General features: G+C 32.7%; 1 protein-coding gene across 1 annotated transcript in view; it reads left to right on the top strand.

The window, feature by feature from the left end:
• LOC115874534 (N-alpha-acetyltransferase 15, NatA auxiliary subunit) overlaps nt 1-20,307 on the top strand; it is a 180,258-nt gene extending 159,951 nt beyond the window's left edge. Inside the window, exons 11-15 of the mRNA XM_030889705.1 lie at nt 15,777-15,970; nt 18,221-18,329; nt 18,399-18,541; nt 18,646-18,849; nt 19,040-20,307. Of these exons, the coding sequence (XP_030745565.1) occupies nt 15,777-15,970; nt 18,221-18,329; nt 18,399-18,541; nt 18,646-18,849; nt 19,040-19,240 (851 nt within the window). The 3' untranslated portion in view covers nt 19,241-20,307. The remainder of the gene's footprint in view (nt 1-15,776; nt 15,971-18,220; nt 18,330-18,398; nt 18,542-18,645; nt 18,850-19,039) is intronic.
• Nucleotides 20,308-20,661: the final 354 nt, after the last annotated feature.

The following is a 20,661-nucleotide window of genomic DNA, read 5'->3' as shown; positions in this document are numbered from 1 at the left end:
TCTACCTTTGCGGTTAAAGTACTATTTTATCTACTATTTTTAATAGATATAAGGCAATTTTAACAGTTGCTATGGAAATAAAATTACATTAAATATGGAAATATTTCTTATTTACAGCCTGGCAAATGGATCTAAAACAATTAAGCAAAGATAACGCAGTTTTCTAGAAACATCTCTCGATTTCATTCATAAAATATCCAGGAACATTTTTTTTATCCAGGCAATATTTTATGAAAATATATCAAGGATTTCTATATTTTCCAGTAAACTTTACATTATTTTACTTTAAATGTATCTACATTTTGTTTAATGATTCCCCAAATATAGTAATGTTTGTTAGAATCAAGTTAAAGATGTAAAATACAATGGTCTAACACCGCCATTGGACATTTCAATACTAGTCAATATTTCTACTATTTCGTGGGAAGGGCATAAAATTGTGGGTAGCGTTAGCCAATAGGAAAAAGGTTATACGCATGTCAGCCACCTGGTAAGAATGTGCAGCAATCAAGTTGGTTGAATACGGGATGTCATGATGAATTCTTCTTTCATCTTGCCAGAAGCGGATGATATCTTTAGGAAATATTTACCTTTATATAATAAGCCTTATAATATACCTTTTAAAATAAGCAAAATGAAGAAAGTCAGGAAAAAAAAAATGTAAAAACAGGAACTACGTTAAAATACGTAACATTTTAATATATAATAATTATTTATGTTGAAATGAAATAAAAATATTAAATTTATAAATAATATCGAGCAATTTTGCTTTTGTATAGTTAAAGTTGACAATACATTAGTATAATTAAGTATTGAGTAACATAAAACTGGATATTACCAAAAATTGTTGAAAAAATTGCTAACCCTATCATAATTGTGATTAGGTAAGGTGAAATTAACGTTAAAATAGTAGCATACATTAACGGTAACCCTCTATTTGTAATAATGCATTGATAACTAGTTTAGGATATGAATACTATACGTCTCAATATTACATCAGATTATTTTTGGGTCAAGTATTTTACTACATAAATAGTGGTACCTGGATTTATATAGTGCCGTTTTGTTTATGTAAATAATAGTCCAAGTGCTGAAGTAAGTACATCTATACTAATATATAAAATCCTTAAGTAACTCTGATTGATCACGATCCTGCTCAAACCACTCAACATAAGAAGCTCAATTTTGGCATACAGGTTGATTCTAGGGTGTACAGGTTCGAAAAGAAGGGATTTTTCGAAATTCCAGGTTCAAGGGGGTGAAACCACCCCTGAAATATTACAATATTTTTTTATTTAAAAAACGGTCAAGTTTCCGAAAAAACGCTTAAACACGTATATTTTATTTTGTTTTTTTACATATTTTAAGATTTTTTAAAAATTTATACAGGGTGTTTCATAAAATATGATCATTGAGTAATCACGATTCTGCTTAAACTGATTGACGTTTAAAGCTGATTTTTGGCAAACGGGTTGACTGTGGACTGTGGGGTGTAGAGGTTCGATAAGGAGGGGTTTCTCGAATCTCAAATTCCAAGAGGGTGAAAACGTCCCTCTAATATTACAATATTTGTTATTTAAAAAACGGTTAGTCTTGTTATTAAAAAAACGCTTGGACACGCATAATTTATTTTGTTTTTTAACATATTTTGAAATTTTTTAAAAAATCATACAGGGTGTTCCAAAAAGTTGGGTAATTGATTAACCACGATTCTGCTTAAACTGCTTGACGTAAAAAGCTTATTTTTGGCAAACGGATTTTTCGAAAGTCAAATTCCAACGAGATGAAACTACCCCTCAAATTCTCAAATATTACCAAGTTATATAATACTATCGCCATATTGTTTTTTCTCATGCTGACATAAATGTGAGCAAATTTTATCCAGTTTGTATGTTAATGGAAATTCTTGCTTTGCTTTATCATCACAATTACAAATGATTAATTCGACGCGAACGAAGTCGCGGGTACACGCTAGTGTCTTATAAAACGAAGTAGATATTCTGAATTTTTAGACAAAAACAAAAAGCTTGAAGTGAGGAAAAATGCGATTTTTCAATATTTGCTCCAATTGATTTGTGATATAGTTTTTTAAACTCTGATTTGAGTTTTTTTGAATTTTTTTTATCTGCAATACTTACTTTACTTACTTTTTCGTATCCGGACCATATAGGTACATAATGTACAATTATAATTTAAAATTCTTTAGCCCAGTACCGGGCGACGTCTAAAGCATTTTCATCGGCGTTCCATAAATTTTCAAGGGTACATGTATGAGGGCATCTTATGCATGACAGCAATAAAACGTACCTATGTTTTTAACATACACAATTGTGAACTAAAGACCTAGTTCAAGGAACTATTCCTCTGGAGGAACTAGAACTAAGGAACTAGTTCCTCTAACCATTGTGAACTAAAGACCTAGTCCAAGGAACTATTTCTCTGGAGGAACTAGAACTAAGGAACTAGAATTCCCACCTCTATGGTAGACACTTATTATATGCGGTGGATATTCGCTCCTGTACTACAGCCTAATTAACAAAACAATATATTATTTTACTACTTGAAAAAATGCATCGGTGTGAAATGTGTCCACCTCGCATTCGTTATTTCTTCGATTAACATAAAACGAATAATCGTAAAACTGGACGGCTTTGGACTAGTTCAATAAATATTTTTCCTCAATTTTTCTACTATTTAGATAGACAACAGCAAATTGCAATGGTTCAGATCGAAATTATTTCCAAGGAAAATGTTTTAAATTAGCGTTGAAGATTTATGGTAGCTTTATATTTATTTTATGGTGTACGCCTTCTGCCTGTTTGTTTTTTATTGTAATTATCTAATAGATTAACGTTTATAATTTATTGTGGTTGGTTGGGGATTTTAGTTTTATTTGTTTACTTTGAACAAATTGAGCTGTGATTGATTTATTTTACAGCGATGTCTAATTAGAAGGAAGTATTTTTTGCTAAGATTTACCTTGATCTCTTGGGAATTTACTTTGCTCGATCAAAAAAATACTAATTTTTTAATGCTTTATATCTATCAAAAATAGTAGATAAAATAGTATTTTAACCACAATGGTAGATTAAATGATATTTTAACAGCGAGGATAGGTTAAAAACTTTATTTCTTCTCGCACGTTTTTTAATTGCTTCCATTTTTGAAAATTTTCGTATTCCTTTTCATAAGTTACGAGCCCTAACAACTAAATGTTCGGACAAACAAAAATTTATTAAAAACCTTTATTTTCATTAACTGAATTATTTACATTTAAGAAATACATTATAAATATATTAGATTCTAACATTTCTAATGAATATTTAAATAGTTTAGTTTCTATAAACATTAAAATAAACTGTAGGCCAATAAATAAACAAAAAGATTGCACAAGATCGTGACAACTAAATGTTCGGACACTTTAAAAAATAACTTCTCATATGGCGTTACATCGACATGAACTTTTGCAACCACTGCAAGCCTGTTTGGCATTGTTTTTATTAATGATTGACATACGCCAGAGTAAAAATTTTGCCATAATTCACTGAATATCATCGTCAAATGGCCAACGGTTTTCTTGGGGATCGTAGCACAATTCTTGTTTCGTTTTATGCCACATGTCTCGATAACATTAAGGTCCGGACTATGCGAAGGCAATGAGGGGACCGTGATGTTCATGTCCTTAAACCATTTTTTAGTAGTTTTAGCCGTATGGCATGCCCCGCCATCCTGTTGAAATATAAAATTCATATCCTGGTAAAGGCCTCTCGCACAAAACTGTTTTTCAAAATTTCTTGATGTTTTGACACATTAGTTGTGCCTTTCTACCACCTTATACCTTCCTAGACCCATTGCGGACATAAACTCTAAAAGTACAATGTCTTTAGGAAATTCCACTGTCCATCTTTCATAAAAATCATTCATGCGTGCAGATGTAATCCTTGAACTTGCAGTTTGCGATTAGAATTAACAGCGTCGGATTGGAACTTCTGATGTCACAAACTACAAAAATGACATTTAGGTAAAATATTTAATTATTTCCCAATCCGACGCTAATAATTCCAATCGCAAATGGCAAGTGCACGAATTACATATGCCCATGAGTCACCTTAATATCGATATAATAAATATAATCGAATTAATAGATGCATTATGGAACAAAGTATACCAGAGCTATGGCAAGACGCAACAATCACTCTCATTCACAAAAAGGGTGATAACACCAGACTCGACAATTATCGTCCCATTCCCATTAGCCTGCTCTCGCACTTCTACAAAATATTCACAAAGGTGCTGACAAATCGCGTGTCAAACAAATTCGACTTCTATCAACCCCCGGAACAGGCAGGGTTTAGAAGTGGATATAGTACTGTGGATCACCTTCAGGCAGTCCGCACTCTCATAGAGAAAAGCACCGAATACAACTTCCCTATATATGTCGCCTTTGTGGATTATGAGAAGGCTTTCGACTCTATAGAGCTACACGCCATCCTCGATGCCATACAAAATGCCAGAATAGACTACAGATACTCTGGCATAATATCATCTATTTACAAATCAGCTACAATGACTATCAAACTGGATGACATAAATATCACAAATAAAATTAAAATGGAAAGAGGAGTCCGACAGGGAGATACTATTTCTCCCAAACTTTTTACACTGGCCCTGGAGGACGTATTTAAGAAGCTGAACTGGGACAATAAGGGTATTAAGGTAGATGGTGGGATGCTTAACAACTTGCGCTTCGCTGATGATGTCGTTGTCCTGGCCTCATCGTTGGAAGAACTTCAAACAATGCTCGAACAACTTCACCACACATCTGCGCAAGTAGGTTTAAAAATAAATTTGTCTAAAACTAAAACCCTAAATGAAAATGAAGAGCAAGTTAATGTTAATGGACAAAGGATTGAGAACGTTAAAGAGTATATATATCTAGGTCATGCCATAAAACTCGGCAAGGAAAATCAAACAACCGAAGTTTCTAGAAGGATCAAACTCGGATGGGCAGCTTTTGGTAAACTTAACTTTATATTCAAAAGCAAAATCCCAAATAGCCTAAAAAGAGACGTTTACAACAAATGCGTCTTGCCTGTCATGACCTATGGTTTGGAGACTATGACGATGACGGCACGAAGTGTGAACAGGTTGCGAGTGAGTCAAAGAGCTATGGAAAGAGCCATGATGGGTATCAGTCTTCGCGACCACATTAGAATTGAAGACATTCGCCGACAGACGAGGATAACGGACATCGTAGAGAGGATAGCTAACTCTAAATGGTTTTGGGCAGGACACTTAGCCAGACAGTCCGAGGAAAGATGGGCAAAAAGACTTCTTTGCTGGAGGCCACGCGTAGCAAAACGCCCAGTCGGCCGACCTCCTAAAAGATGGACTGATGATATCCAAACCGTAGCCGGTAAGAACTGGATGAGGAGGGCACAGAATCGAAACGAGCGGAAGAAACTGAGAGAGGCCTACATTCTGCAGTGGATGAGTAATGGCTGAGAAGAAGAAGAAAATATAATCGAACGCCGCTAGAGTGTCTATTTGGTATGGATCATTTTCCGGGTCCAGGGTGATTCATATACAGGGTAGTCCGAAGTGTATTTCGGAAACTTTAGTAGCATATTCTGCAGATAAAAATAATTTAAAAAGTTCATATAAATGTATGTCCTAAAATGCTTAGTTTCGGAGATACAGGGTGTACAACTTTCATTTTTATTTCGATTTTTTTCCAAATAATTTCTGAAGTAACGTCAATATTTGGCTGAAAATTGATACCTGAGAGTTTTTTGACATGAGAAATTTGATTTTGATGACAACATGACTGCTCCTTGTAGAGGGTACATATTTACCACCTACATATTTTCTAACGGGTTTGAATAGTAATAACTTTTTGTCAGTACCTGTATAAAACTACCCAGTAAAAAGATATATATTTATGACGTGTTTTATGTAAAAAAGGTTTCTTGGTAAAAATCGCTACTAGATAGTTATTTGACTGAAATGAGAGAAATTTGGGAACTTCTTTATTAAATTTTTTTAAATTCTTAAATTAATCATAATTTTTTCTTTAAATTATGATAAAACAGTTACTGTTGAACTTTTGGCACAAAAACATTTCAAATTTATGATTTCAGTCTAATAACTATTTAGTCAGCATGTTTAATTTATGTCAATGATGATGATTCCAAATATCTCGAGAACCATTACACGTAGCGATTTTTACCAAGAGACCTTTTTTACGTAAAAAACGTCGTTAATGTATTTTTTTTACTCGGTAGTTTTATACAGGTACGGACGAAACGTTATTAGTCTTCAAACCAGTTAAAAAATATGTAGGTGGCGCCCTCTACAAGTAGGAGTCATATTGACATTAAAATCAAATTTCTCATGCCAAAAAACTCCCAGATACCAATTTTCATCCAAATATTGAATTGTTATTCAGAAATTATTTAGAAAAAATCGAAATAAAAATTAATATTTCCATATCGAGTTTTACTAGTTTTTGATGATGTATCAAACTTTGATTTTGATGTCAACATGACTGCTACCATAATAGTAGAGGGTACATATTTACCACCTACATATTTTTTAACGGGTTTGAATAGTAATAACTTTTTGTCCGTACCTGTATAAAACTACCTAGTAAAAAGATATACATTTACGACGTGTTTTATGTAAAAGGGGTTTCTTGGTAAAAATCGCTACTAGATAGTTATTTGACTGAAATGAGAGAAATTTGGGAACTTTTTATTTTTTTAAATTAATCATAATTTTTTCTTCGAAAAAATGATAAAACAGTTACTGTTGAACTTTTGGCACAAAAACATTTCAAATTTATGATTTCAGTCTAATAACTATTTAGTCATGTTTAATTTATGTCAATGATGACAGGTATTGATAATTTAGATTCCAAATATCTCGAGCACCATTACTCGTAGCGGTTTTTACCAAGAGACCTTTTTTACATAATAAAAAACGTCGTAAATGTATATTTTTTTACTCAGTAGTTTTATACAGGTACGGACGAAAAGTTATTAGTCTTCAAACCACTTAAAATATATGTCGGTGGCGCCCTCTACAAGTAGGAGTCATATTGACATCAAAATCAAATTTCTCCCCTAGACACCAATTTTTATCCAAATATTTATGTTAGTTCAGAAAATATTTGGAAAAAATCGAAATAAAAATGAAGTTTTTGATGATGTATCAAACAAAATAGTGGTTAGTCTATCTTTCGCATATGTGCTTGTATTAGATATAACTATTTGTATCTATGTATTTGTGTATGTACGTGCATTTTTAAATAAATAATAACTCTCAATTTTTAATAAAACTTAAATTATATTACCCAGATAAATACATAATAATAATAATAATTTATCCACAGATTAAAGAAGTGTGTACATTTAACTAACGCTTATAATTTTCGTAAATTATAGTCATTAGGAAAGCAGACACACATTATTAATGCAATTCTAATTTTAAATTGCATATTCTCGTCTCGATGGGAACAGGTTTATTATTGGTAAATACCCGCTTTTGTCGCTGTGGTATATTTAAAATAAATTTTCTTAATATTTTTTAAAGAGAGAATTGTTTTAAAATAATGGATTTGAAGCAATAAGTGTCAAGACATATTAGTGTTAATGTGGCTTAATGAGACTTATGAAAAAAATATAGGTAAGTATTGATTGCCTTGGCTTGAGAGAATGTAAACTCTAAAATTAGTTTGATTTATCTGACACTAGTGCCATTTGTTTAATAGTTAAAATGCGGTAATAATTTAAGATCTACAAATGTCGTAGAGCTTTAAGTATGCAGAAAATTTGGTGTAAAAATGGACATTTTTTTTTAAAAACTACGCTGTATATGTGTAAGGCAAGGAGATGGGAAATACCCTGCTCCCTTATAACAAGAAGATCCCCACATATGATGAGTTATAGACTATATGATGAGTTATAACTCAAGAAAGGGGGACACAATAGATCTTTAAGGTCGCGGTGATTAACTCCCTCCCACATTCTCTAAAAGTATCCACCTAAATCTATGACTCGTAGTGCAGTAAAAATCTGAAAACCATACCATCTACTGGGGAAACAGACAGGGACATAGGCTTAGTAAGACCTTCATCTAAGGCCCTAATGCTAAAACCACAAAGGAACTGTTAATGCTCAGCTGGAATAATGTGCGGATTAAAACAGGTTTTTTGACAGGGCATATGGCTATCAAGTGCCACCTGAACAAGCTCAACCACGATCCAGATTCCTGTATCGAGGAAGATTTTGCTGCAAACTCCGAATAACTAGCTTCTTTAATAATAAATAGCTTCCGAATAACGGTCTAGGTAAAGCATCTAGCTCATTTGGACCTCAGAATTAGAATTATTAGAGTTAGTAACTCGCATTTTCATTGGAGGGTTCTATCATATTTATTTCAAACCAATAATCAACGAGAATATTCGTATAATTTAATAAATTTACTGTAAATCACTATAAATAATGAATTATTTGTAATTGAACTGTAATTTCTGTATTATTAGTTCGGTAAATGATGGAGATAAACAATTGTGATTGATTAAAATTTTATTTTAAGATGAAACTTGCTAACAACATTCTGAGAATTCGAATAATGAATAATGAAAAAGACAGCGATTTAGAGTAACAATTTGGTTATGTAAAATTTAGAGTGACAATTTTGATTATGCAAAAGAAATACTGGTTGCCTAACGATTAACATTAATTTAAAAATAATTTTAGTATGAAAATCGGTTTGTCACATTGTACCTCAAAAAATATTTTTTTAAGTATGGTCTACTATTACCAGGTATTTTGTAAAAGAAAAATTAATGTGAAAATAGGAACTATTAAGTCTGATATGGTATTTTTAGAAACAATGAGCCCTCCTGTACAAAAGACACTAAAGTATAGTTGCAATGAAACAAGAATCAAGAATAAAACAAGATTTTAACAATAATAATAATCTTTTATTTAGAAGATACAGATAGAACAAGAAAATTCAAAAAGTTACGTAGAGAAAAAGAAATAAAGAGAATACTGTACATGGCACACAGGCTTCAACAACATAACTACCCATTTATCAGTCCTTCCTCTTAATAGGTATCTCGATTTTTTCTCCTTTGGTGTCCCACTTCTTCAACTTGACTTCACGGTCCTTCTCGCCCCAGGTGTACTCTTGCTTTACTTCTTCACCGTCTCTTTGTTCGGAACGTTCTTTCTTGTCTTTGGTGTGAGGGTCTTCAACGCCATATTTGAACTCGTACTTGGGGTATGCGCGGTAGTCGAAGGACTTGTATTCTAGTGCGCAGCAGGCGACTATTAACAGGGCGAAACAGATAAGAATTCTCATTTTATCTCTATGTTTTAAATCTGGAATATCTTAGAACTTTGACTATTGAGACTGAACTGGTGATTTTAAGCTGAAATTTGGGTTTTATAGGTATTTGTTGGCGACACGTTCACTTCATTTCAATATTTAAAAGTATTGCGGCTGAAAAGTGCGAAATTACTTCAGAAATCGGCTCGGTATATAAGGAATTTGCTTCTTAAGCCGGCTTTGGTAACGAGTAATATGGATATTTGCGTTTAAATTGGGTGATAATATTATTAATTATGTATGTACATAATTAAGTTGTGGCCACCTTTCCCTTAAATATTATCTATGTCTTTTTATGTTGATTACTGCAAAATCTAGGTATGTTAATGAAAAAGACAACTTCTTAGTGGTCTTTTACCAACAAAAACACATTTTTAGGATATTCTTTAGTAGATTTTTAATATACATTTTTGCTTTACTTATTTTTATTCTTCAGAAAAATAATATAATTAGACAAACTTTACTGTACCGGGCTTACCACTAAAATAATCGGCAAATAAAATAAAAATAATGATATATTTATATTTTTAATAAAACCTACAATAGCATAGATGTCATTATAGCACATAATAAGTCATTGGGAGGCTCTGGATCGCAAGGGACACTTTCTATTTGAGAAAACAAGGCTAGAGCTGGAGGAACTGTGCTCCCATTCTATCAAGGAGCTGCACAAGATGGTATAGGAGACTGGGAGCAGTTATAGAAAGAGAACAAACATAATAGGCTATACAGGTCGCAGTGTTTCTGACATATAGGATAGCTCTTTAATATGGAAGAAAACATATTGTAAAGGAGTACAGCGACATCTTTCGGAGGAGCGAACTTAATAGGACTGCTCATTCAGCCAAAAGTGTCCGCCAGGTGCATGCGAAAACTACTCGCTTTGTGACGTCATTGTAGCCCTTGTCATGGTTATTAGTCCTTATCCGGCAACCAATAATACACACACGTGCATTATTGGTTACCATTACTAAGTTCATTATTTAGTTTATTTATTTAAACACCTTATATGTTTGCAGTATAGAAAATTAACTGTATAAATCGTATTAAATACTCGGATAATGCATTTTTAAGAACAGCATTTCCCAGCATCACCTTTTGCAAGCATTCTTTTTAGAGTACTTCCATATTTTGCTTTAAAATAATTAATAAACAAAATCGTGGGCACTTAGTATGCACTTTGTCACAATCCACAACACAAAATGAACGTATTTATACACTCTATAGCTCTAAAAACTTTAAAGACACCTTTTTCACATTTAAAATTGACAAAATAACTCAAAATTTCTCAGCTGTTATTTTTATAAGTTTATCATAGGCAACTAATAATACACACTATCATGACAAGGCCACGAAGGCTTTGACAAGGACTACAATGACGTCACAACTGTCAGCTGAAGCGCGGGAAGAGGCGAACGTACGTCTTATGAGGATGAGCAATCCTATATTATTAAATGGTGCGCCATCTCTTGAAACGTTGGTGGAAAATCCCGATTGTTGTAAACGAACTTTCTGAAAAAAAAAGAATATTGCAGATATATCCGGAACGGAAATTACGAGAACATCCGCTGATGTATTTAAAGAATTTCCCGCGCTCGAAAAAGTCAGTCAGGTTGAGGAAAAATCATACGGTTTTGGAGTAAGCGAATTAGCGACTAATTGGCGAAGGTGCTAGAAAAAGTTATTAGTGTGTTGTGTTTATATAGTCGGAAAATAAATTAATTAAGTGTTTTATCGTGTGTTTTGAATTAAGGTCCCATGGAATACGTAACAATGTTTTATTAAGTACTTAAAATAGGAATTTTATGGTATTTGCCCATTGTATTTGATTTAAAAAGTATATTTTTACCATGAAAATGGGTATGAGTCTGGTCTACTATTGCCAGGTATTCTGTAATAGAAACATTAATGTGAAAATACGAGATATAAAATCTGATATGGCATTTTTTAGAAACAGTGGGTATAAACCCTCCTATGTAAAAGGCATTTGTTAATTCCTTTAAGGTATAGTTGAAATAAAAAAATAAATTAATAATAAAACAAGATTTTAACAAAAATAATACTCTTTTATTTGGAAGAAAATTCAAAAAGTTATATAGAGAAATAAAGAGAATACTGTACATGGCACACAGGCTTTTTCAACAACAGAACTACACATTCATCAATACTTCCTCGATCCTATTTCGATCTTTTCTCCTTTGGTGTCCCACTTCCTCAACTTGACTTCACGGTCCTTTTCACCCCAGGTGTACTCTTGCTTTACTTCTTCACCATCTCTTTGTTCGGAACGTTCTTTCTTGTCTTTGGTGTGAGGGTCTTCGACGCCATATTTGAACTCGTACTTGGGGTATGCGCGGTAGTCGAAGGACTTGTATTCTAGTGCGCAGCAAGCGACGATCAGCAGGGCGAAACAGATGAGAATTCTCATTTTATCGTTATGTTTTAAGTTAGGGATATCTTATAGCACTGTAACTATTGAGACTGAACTGGTGATTTTAAGCTGAATTTTGGGTTTTATAGGTATTTGTTGGCGACACGTTCACTTCATTTCAATATTTAAAAGTACTGCGGCTGAAAAATGCGAAATTACTTCAGAAATCGATTGGGTATATAAGGAATTGGCTTCTTAAGCCGGCTTTGGTAACGAGTAATATGGATATTTGCGTTTAAATTGGGTGATAATATTATTAATTATGTATGTGCATAATTAAGTTGTGACCACCATTCATTAAATATTGTCTATGTTTTTTTATGTCCGCTACTAAATCTGAGTATTTTGTTACTGAAGAAAAAGACAATATTTATTTAATATAAGTCAGCGCCCCCTAGCGTCTACCGTTATATGCTTATTATTATTGTTTATACGGTATAATATAGAGTAAGGAACGCTTTTTAAACGAGCTTTAATTTGTTGAATTCCGATCATCCAGTTGGGAGTTTGGTTAGTTAGGTTAGGTTATGTTCTCACCCTGTATACTGTATACCAAACGTTTCAGTATTAGTATCAATAAATATAAATCAATTTTAAATCGACAATTTTAAAGAATAAGATACATTAGTAATGAAGTTAATTTCCATGAATATGTATTTTCTTGTCTGAAAACCCTCATATATATTTCAGTTCAATAATAAAAAAAATATATCTAAATATACATACCTATACGACCGAATACAATTAAACAACATCAAATGTCCTTACCCCAATTTAATGTCAACCAGATAATAGAAAAAATTGAAATATTAATGCCAATTAGCAAATAATATAACGGTTCAATAACACAAAGCTCACTATAAAAACATCCCCCTGTACCATAATCTGTATCAGTCTTTAGTTTCGCACACCAACATTAACAACAAACCCTAATAATCTCCAAAGAAGAAAGATGTCCAAAGTATTGCTTGTCCTAGCCAGTGTGATAGCCCTCTGTGCTTGTCTGGAGTACAAGTCATCAGTGGACTACTACTCCTACCCCAAGTATGAGTTCAGGTATGGGGTTCATGACCCCCACACCAAGGACTTCAAGGAGCGTTCGGAATACAGGGATGGTGACCTTGTCAAGCAGGAGTATACTTGGGGTGAGAAAGACAGAGAGGTTAAGGTCTTCAAGGTGGACTCTCATGTTAGACCTGTTGAAAGAGGCTACAAGTATTATTAGGTCGTATTTTATTGTTTTGTTTTACGTATTTTTTGTTTGTCTTTATTTGTTTTTGATTTATTTTTTGTTCAGTTGATTTTTTTGTTTTATTATTATTCATTCCTGTATTTCTAATATATTATTCTTTGTAATTTTTATTGTGTGTTTTTTCGCTTCTTATTATCTCTTTGTGAGTTTTTTTATGTTATTTATTTTGATTATATTTTTCTTAATTTAATTATTTGTTTTTTGTTATAATGCGAAATATAGTTTTTGGACAAAATCAAATATTTTGCTCTACTTGTGTACCTGAAATATATAATTTTAGATTTAGTTTTTATTTTCTATATGATAGATGAATGAGAAAATTGTACTTTTGTTGAATATTCTTGAAAAGAAATTGTTTAAAAAATGTATCCTTTTTTGTTAAAGTATTAAATAGTGGCAGAGAAATATTATTAACATAATTTTTAAAAATAAAAGCAGTGGTACAAGAGTTATACCGTATGATCCAAATAAAAAAACGGCGTCCAGTTGGCTTGGAGATGACGATCAGTGACATTCTCCATTTAATTATTTAATTATACACAAATAATTACAGCGATCTTAATTTCTAAGCCATATCTGGCGCTGTTTTTTGCGATTCTTCAGCATTATTAAATGAAATATATTCATTGCTACAAATAAAATATAATTGAGATGGAACCTTTAGTAATTTGAACAGAAAATTACAAAAATCTACCACAATACACCAAAAGACTTCATTTTATACATTAATACCGAAAATTATAATCTCACAGCCATTTCAATATTATATTTTTCAATATAATTTGTACCGTAATATCGAAAAAAAACGGCCTCTTTGGGGATTGACAATTGATGATAGTTTTTGAAAGAAGAGTACAGGTCAAGTAAATGACATCTAGAACTTGACTTCGCCAATATTACTATCGATTGTCATTCCCCAGCCGTCTTTGACGCCTTTTTCTTTTCGATCGTATGGTGTTTTGCAATGAGATCTCTACAGATTTCAACCTTCTATTGAAATCATAAAAAGCCATATGACCAAAATGTCGACAGTGTTGACTAGCCGTGATAGTGGTTGTACTCGCATTTTTAATCTATGTAGTTCTGTTTAACTAAGTAAACGAGCGAAATATGCATTTGGGGTGTAAAAATCACCAATTTGCATTACCACTAGCTAAATTTCGAATTACAATTAATGTTAAAATTATTTTTATAAAGCCGAGTCCTGATTTAAATATTATGTTACTTTCTCTGTATTTGACAATAAACATATCAATGTGCCAATGTGCGTATATTAATTTCATTTTTGTTCTTGCTAAATGAACAAGTATAGATAGATATATAAAATACTTAACGAAAAAAACTTATATAGCCGAAAAAAACTTATAAGCCGAAACATATATGTAGAGTTAAAGTTACTCTTATTAAAAAAAAATTTGATACATCTATAAGCGTGTTTTATTAAAATCAAATTTTAAGTGAGGATGCAGTCAATAATCACCATACAGGCTAATAAAACTACTTTTTCAATTTGTCAAGCTTTCGAGAATTTTATTCCCATATTCAGGACAGTTTCTAAAATGTATAAATAAAAAAGGCATTAACATTTTGCAAACTGCAACCTGCTATTTTTTTTAAATACTTACCACATATATTTTTTTGGTAATTCAATTTGAAAAAATAATTATATTATCTATATATGTATATAAATGGGGATGATACGTTCAAAGTGTACTTGGACCAAGTATACTTGGATGCTGCCATATTTTATTATAAGTAGAGTAGGTATATAATACTCTACTTATAATCATGCTGCGCGCGCCTCACTTGCGCTTTTTAAGTGTTTGATCAAAGTCGAGTTAGAAGGCTTTTTAACATCAAAGTAGGCTGGCATAAAAATCGTGTAGGTATAATTTTATTTTCAATAATGCTTTTTTGTAATCACCTACTTAAAACTTAAATTAGTTACTTTATATTTACCACTGTTAATGCTTAAAAAAACGTAACGTCACTTACCGCCAAAATATAAATTTGGAGTTAGTCTACTTTTTTGCAAACTAAGCACTGGCGAACCATCTTTGGTATTAAAAAAAAACTAAACAGTTCTGTTGCAAAAAAAACAGTATAAAAATTATATACTTGAACACACAAACACACTTCAAACGTTTACTATTTATCGTAAAAACCATAGTAATTAAAAAACAGTAATTTAATTTAATTAAATTTACTGTTTTTATTGGAAAACTGAAAATAATTTAAAAGATATGATCTATGTATTTTGACTAAAATGATACGATTGCCGTTTCTATGGGTATTTTCTAAAAATGATAGCCTCGTTTTCAAACACAAGCCTAATATCGCAACCCGTATCTTACGCAATCCGCAGAAATTTGTCATCATTGATTTTTGTTGAAAAAGTTGTTTGATCGCAATAAAATTAAATAGTTTGTCTCCTTTTAATGATATTTATGTTTTTGGTTACTCTTCACTCAATAACAGCATAGACGTTAAAACTAAAAACTCTGGCTAATCCCATCCACAAAAAAAATTGTAAATAAAAATTTTCTAGCCTTTATTTAAAAATGTCAAACGTCATTTTTAGCGTCGTTCTCAAAGTTAATTAGACTACCATAAGATACGGAAGATGCTGTGATCATAACCTTGTAAAATTGAGAATAATTTAAAATGTTCAGAATTGGTTGTTTTTTGTTGCAGAAAACCTGGCGCCTTCGGAACTGAAAAAGCTGCGCAACAAGCAGAGGAAGGCGAAAAAGAAGGCGGAGCAAGAAAGCGCGCAGGCGCGCGAAGCTCAGGTCAAAAGGGACCAACACCATAAATCTAGGCAGCAGGGTGACGTAGAGGCGGATGCGCCTCAGCTGGACGAACTGATTCCAGATAAGCTGGCGCGAGTAAGTATAGATAGAACCAGTGCTGCCAACTTAAGAGGCGTCCATACATTAATGTACGTTTTCTGGATCTGTGTCTACGACAGGAATTTCAAGGATGCAGACACAATATTGGAGTTTGATCAATTTACTATAAAACATATTTCAATAAACAGCAATATATTGCTACTTATACAGGGTGTCCCAATATTCCGTGGACACAGAACTACTGTGTATTTTTGGAATCAAAATAAGTTCATTGAACACAATTTACCTCTATACAAAAGTGCTTCGTTTGTCCGCTAGGGGGCATGAAACTTATCATATCTGAAAAAAATATAAACATTGTTTTCAGATATTTTAAAAACCGTTATTCCGATTTGAATGAGATTTCGGGTGTCTATGTTTTACTAAGTGCTCTAACATTTGGCTTTCACAAAAATCATGAAAAAGTACGGAAGTGTATAAACTTCCCCCACTCCTACATAAATTTTAGTATAAATATTTTCCAATTCCACCGACGACCGATTTTCTTTTCTTAAAATAGTCCCTCTAGTATTTACAACATTTATAGTCTAAAAAACGCCACCATGCATACTTTTTGAGGAAAAAACATATTTTCCAAAGCTGGCTTCCAAAAAATGTTTTTTTTTGTCACATCAAACTACGGATATTATTATGTTCTAATAATATAGTTGGCGAAAATATCAATAAAATAAATAAATAAATGCCTTTATTGTCAAAAAATTTTTCAATTTGTAGACAAAGGTAAACTAACAAACAAAGTAAAAAAAACAAGGTACACAAACAAACAAACAAAAGATAATACAAAACATTATACAAATAATATTGTCAGTCTTATTGTTAAAATAAACATTTATAAATGTTTATAACGTCAAAGAACAAAAAAATAAAAATAATATTCAAAAATATTTAGCTAGTTTATAGTAAAATATCAATGACCTCTAAATAAATTCATTTCGATGTCATTAGTAAATATAGCAATAGCAAACATTAGACCAGTGTTTACAAGATCAAATTTGATTTTCAAAATATAATTCATTTACGGCGTAGAAAGCCTTGTGTAGTAAATAAGAGTTCAATGCTTTGCGAAATGAAAAAAATGATGTTATGGATTTGATTTCAAATGGCAGGTGATTGTGCATTTTTTTCGAGTTGTATAATATTGAACTTTTAACTAACTCTGAGCGTGGGGTAGGTAGATAAAGATCTTGCTCCGCGTTCCTGAGTGGATAAGTGTGAGATGGCCTTTCTTGAGAAGCTGATACATATGGAATTTTATGTTAGTATTACAAATTATTATTTAGCAATAAGCTTCGTAAAAAGCTTAAAAAATTAATAACTTTTAAATTAACGCTCGAGTTTATTTTTGATTGATGCCATCTAACGGACAAACAAATCACTTTTGCATAAAGGTAAATTATGTGCAATTAACTTATTTTATAGTGAGCTCCAAAAAATACTTAGTTGTTCTATATCCACGGAATATTGGAACTCCCTGTATATTTTAGTAGGTCTGCTTTGGAAAAATAAATTCTCCAAAATTTTTTTTCACAAAAACTATGCGATATCACGTTTTTACAAGAGACAAAAAATTGGGTAAATGCTAGAGGGACCATTTTATGAAAAGAAAATCTGTCGTCGGTGTAGTTGGAAAATATTTATACTAAAATTTATGTAGGGGCGGGTGTAGTTTTCACCCTTCCCGTACATGATTTTTGTGAAGGCCAAATGTTAAAGCACTTAGCAAAACATAGACGTCCAAAATCCCATTCAAATAGGACTAACGGTTCTTGAAATATCAAAATGTGTTTTTAAAGTTTGATGCCCTCTAGCGGACAAACGAAGCACTTTTGCATAGAGGTAAATTGTGTCCAATGAACTTACTTTGATTCCAAAAACATGTAGTATAGTTCTATGTCCACGGAATAATGGGACACCCTGTATACACGCGGTCCACGTGGACTTGGCCGAGTATGTCACCGCAAAACATACTCCGCCCGCTCATTACATTGGCCATTTGCACATCTGTCGAATTTTTGTACGTGAACGGTAGTAGCCCGAGCTCGGAGAACAGTGCAGTCGTTATCGGTAAAATAGTTGCACGATTTTATTATTTTTTTTATTGTTTTTCTTCTTAATGTTTTAATTTTTATAAAGATTATGTCTCATTACCCACATTACTGAGCACCTTTATATTACTGAACCAGTTGCCGCCACTGCAAAGTAATACTACTTTATTGTTTGTTACAGGTGGACGATCCTTTAGATCAAGCCATCAAATTTTTACAGCCTTTACAGACGCTGGCCAGAGATCGAATCGAAACGCATCTCATGGCCTTCGAAGTGTATTATAGAAAAAGTAAGTCTCTTTTTTACAAGACGTATTTTTTATATATCTATATTAACCACTGTTCTCTGTATATTACAGGAAAAGTACTGTTAATGCTTCAGTCAATCAAAAGGGCTCACAAAGTCGATCCCAAACATCCGAAGCTACACAGTTGTTTAATACGATTTTTACAGGTGGTCAAAGAAAATCAATCGACCTTTGATCCAGCTGTATCGGAAGTGGTAAGTTTCTATTGTTTTTGGTCTATTTTTGTTTTAATTTTTATTTTTATATATTTTTTTTTGGTCATCAATGATTCAATACTTTTTTTGTTTTTTTTTGACAGATAACGATAGAAACCAAATCATTGTTAAGCACCAAAGACGCGAAAACGTTGAACAAAGAATTCTTGGACAACCATAAAAACAGTTTAAAAGCTGCACTAGAGGGCGCAATAGTTATGTATCAGTTGGAGGAGAAGAGCCAAAAGGAGGCGCTTAGTTTGGTTACCGATATAGACAATAATAAATTTAATGATGTAGATATTGAAGTAAGTGAATCAATTTCTTTAATCCTATAATTTTAATAAATTTTATTTCTCACTTGGCCCCAGATTAGGCATATTTTTGTCTAATTGGCCACGAGCTATTATTCTTCTAGTATTCTCTTAGCTACTGTATTAAGACATTGACAAAATTTATCGGACAATTATTAACTATAATAATATGTTTTTGTTTCAGATTTGTACAGATATTCTTAAATCGCTGCGTAACGGCGAAATAGGCAGTTGTACCCCCAGCCAACTAGACTCGTTCGTGCAGCGTTGCCACGCGAGGTACCCGTACGCCGCCGCCTTCAAACCGCCTCAGGAAGCTCAAGAGCCGACGACGGATCCCACTCAGACCAATCACGTGTCGGATCAGGACTGCTGCGGCAACTGATCCAAGGCTTAGAGAACGTCGACATGTCCCATCTAGGCGGGTAGTGTTTTTGGCAGTCTTTTTCCGCGATCCGTGCAGTCCATTTCGTATATTTTCTATTTTTACACGCCCTCCCGTAAGTCTAGAAAGAGTATTACAAACGGAAATCTAACCTCAAATTCCTCAATGATCGCAGAAATGGTCTGGACGCGTTTGGGTAAAATCGTACTGACTAAATCGGAATATCCTACTTTAGAATCGTTATTCAAATGATGCGCCAGCGTAAATCAAACCAAAAATAAAATGTTTCTTACGAAATGACCCCGGTATCTTCGGTAGTTCAAATGAACCGCTCGCTATACGAGGGGGGTACCGAAAGAACTAGTTCGTATTGAAGGGTTTAATAAGGTGCAGTGACGGCGGTGTCTGAATAAATAAAAATAAAATAGTTATCGTGACTTGTGTGGATCGTTTAAATATAGTGTTTTTATAAAAAAAAATTCAAGTCATTTAAGTTAAGCAGCCTTTTAAGAGGTGTATATGTAAATATGGACTTGTTTAGATAAATGCCTCCAAAGAAAAGATGTTTTATTTTTCATTCAAGTTGCCTCATGATGTATAATTTGCGTTTTAAATAGAGGAAGAATTATCATGGGGCAATTTGGAACTCTTGCGGAAAACACGATAATTAAATTATCTACAATTTATTATTTATATGTCGATCTTTGCTTTTTTTTATTTGTATAAAGGTTGTAAATTAATTTAAATCTTTGTTTTGTTTTACGTAAGGACCGTAAAACGGCTAGTAGTCGAAAATAAACGAGTAAATAAGTGAGTTGGACTTGAATATTTTATTTATTGTGGCGTATTTTAGTGTATTTCAGGAAGAAACAGAAATTAAAGGCTTTTATTTTCAGAACTAGGACATGTAAAAAACGTTTGTTTCTTTTTATGGTCTGTTTTTTTTAATGATGTGGATACATTTACGACAAATGTTTTTAGCAGCCTTTTTCCACAAACTGTGCGGTCCATTTTATATATTTTCTAATTTACACCCTCTCCCGTAAGTATACAGAGAGTATTACAAACGGAAATCTAACCTCAAATTCCTCAATGATCGCAGAAATGGTCTGGACGCGTTTTGGTAAAATCGTACTGACTAAATCGGAACATCCTACTTTAGAATCGTTATTCAAATGATGCGCCAGCGTAAATCAAACCAAAAATAAAATGTTTCTTACGAAATGACCCCGGTATCTTCGGTAGTTCAAACGAACCACTCGCTATACGAGGGGGGTACCGAAAGAACTAGTTCGTATTGAAGGGTTTAATAAGGTGCAGTGACGGCGGTGTCTGAATAAATAAAAATAAAATAGTTATCGTGACTTGTGTGGATCGTTTAAATATAGTGTTTTTATAAACAAAATTCAAGTCATTTAAGT

The sequence above is a fragment of the Sitophilus oryzae genome, unplaced genomic scaffold (assembly GCF_002938485.1).
Source record: "Sitophilus oryzae breed Bouriz unplaced genomic scaffold, Soryzae_2.0 scaffold_1297_pilon_pilon, whole genome shotgun sequence".
Lineage (NCBI taxonomy): Eukaryota > Metazoa > Arthropoda > Insecta > Coleoptera > Curculionidae > Sitophilus > Sitophilus oryzae.
This window is presented reverse-complemented; position numbering and strand designations above follow the sequence as displayed.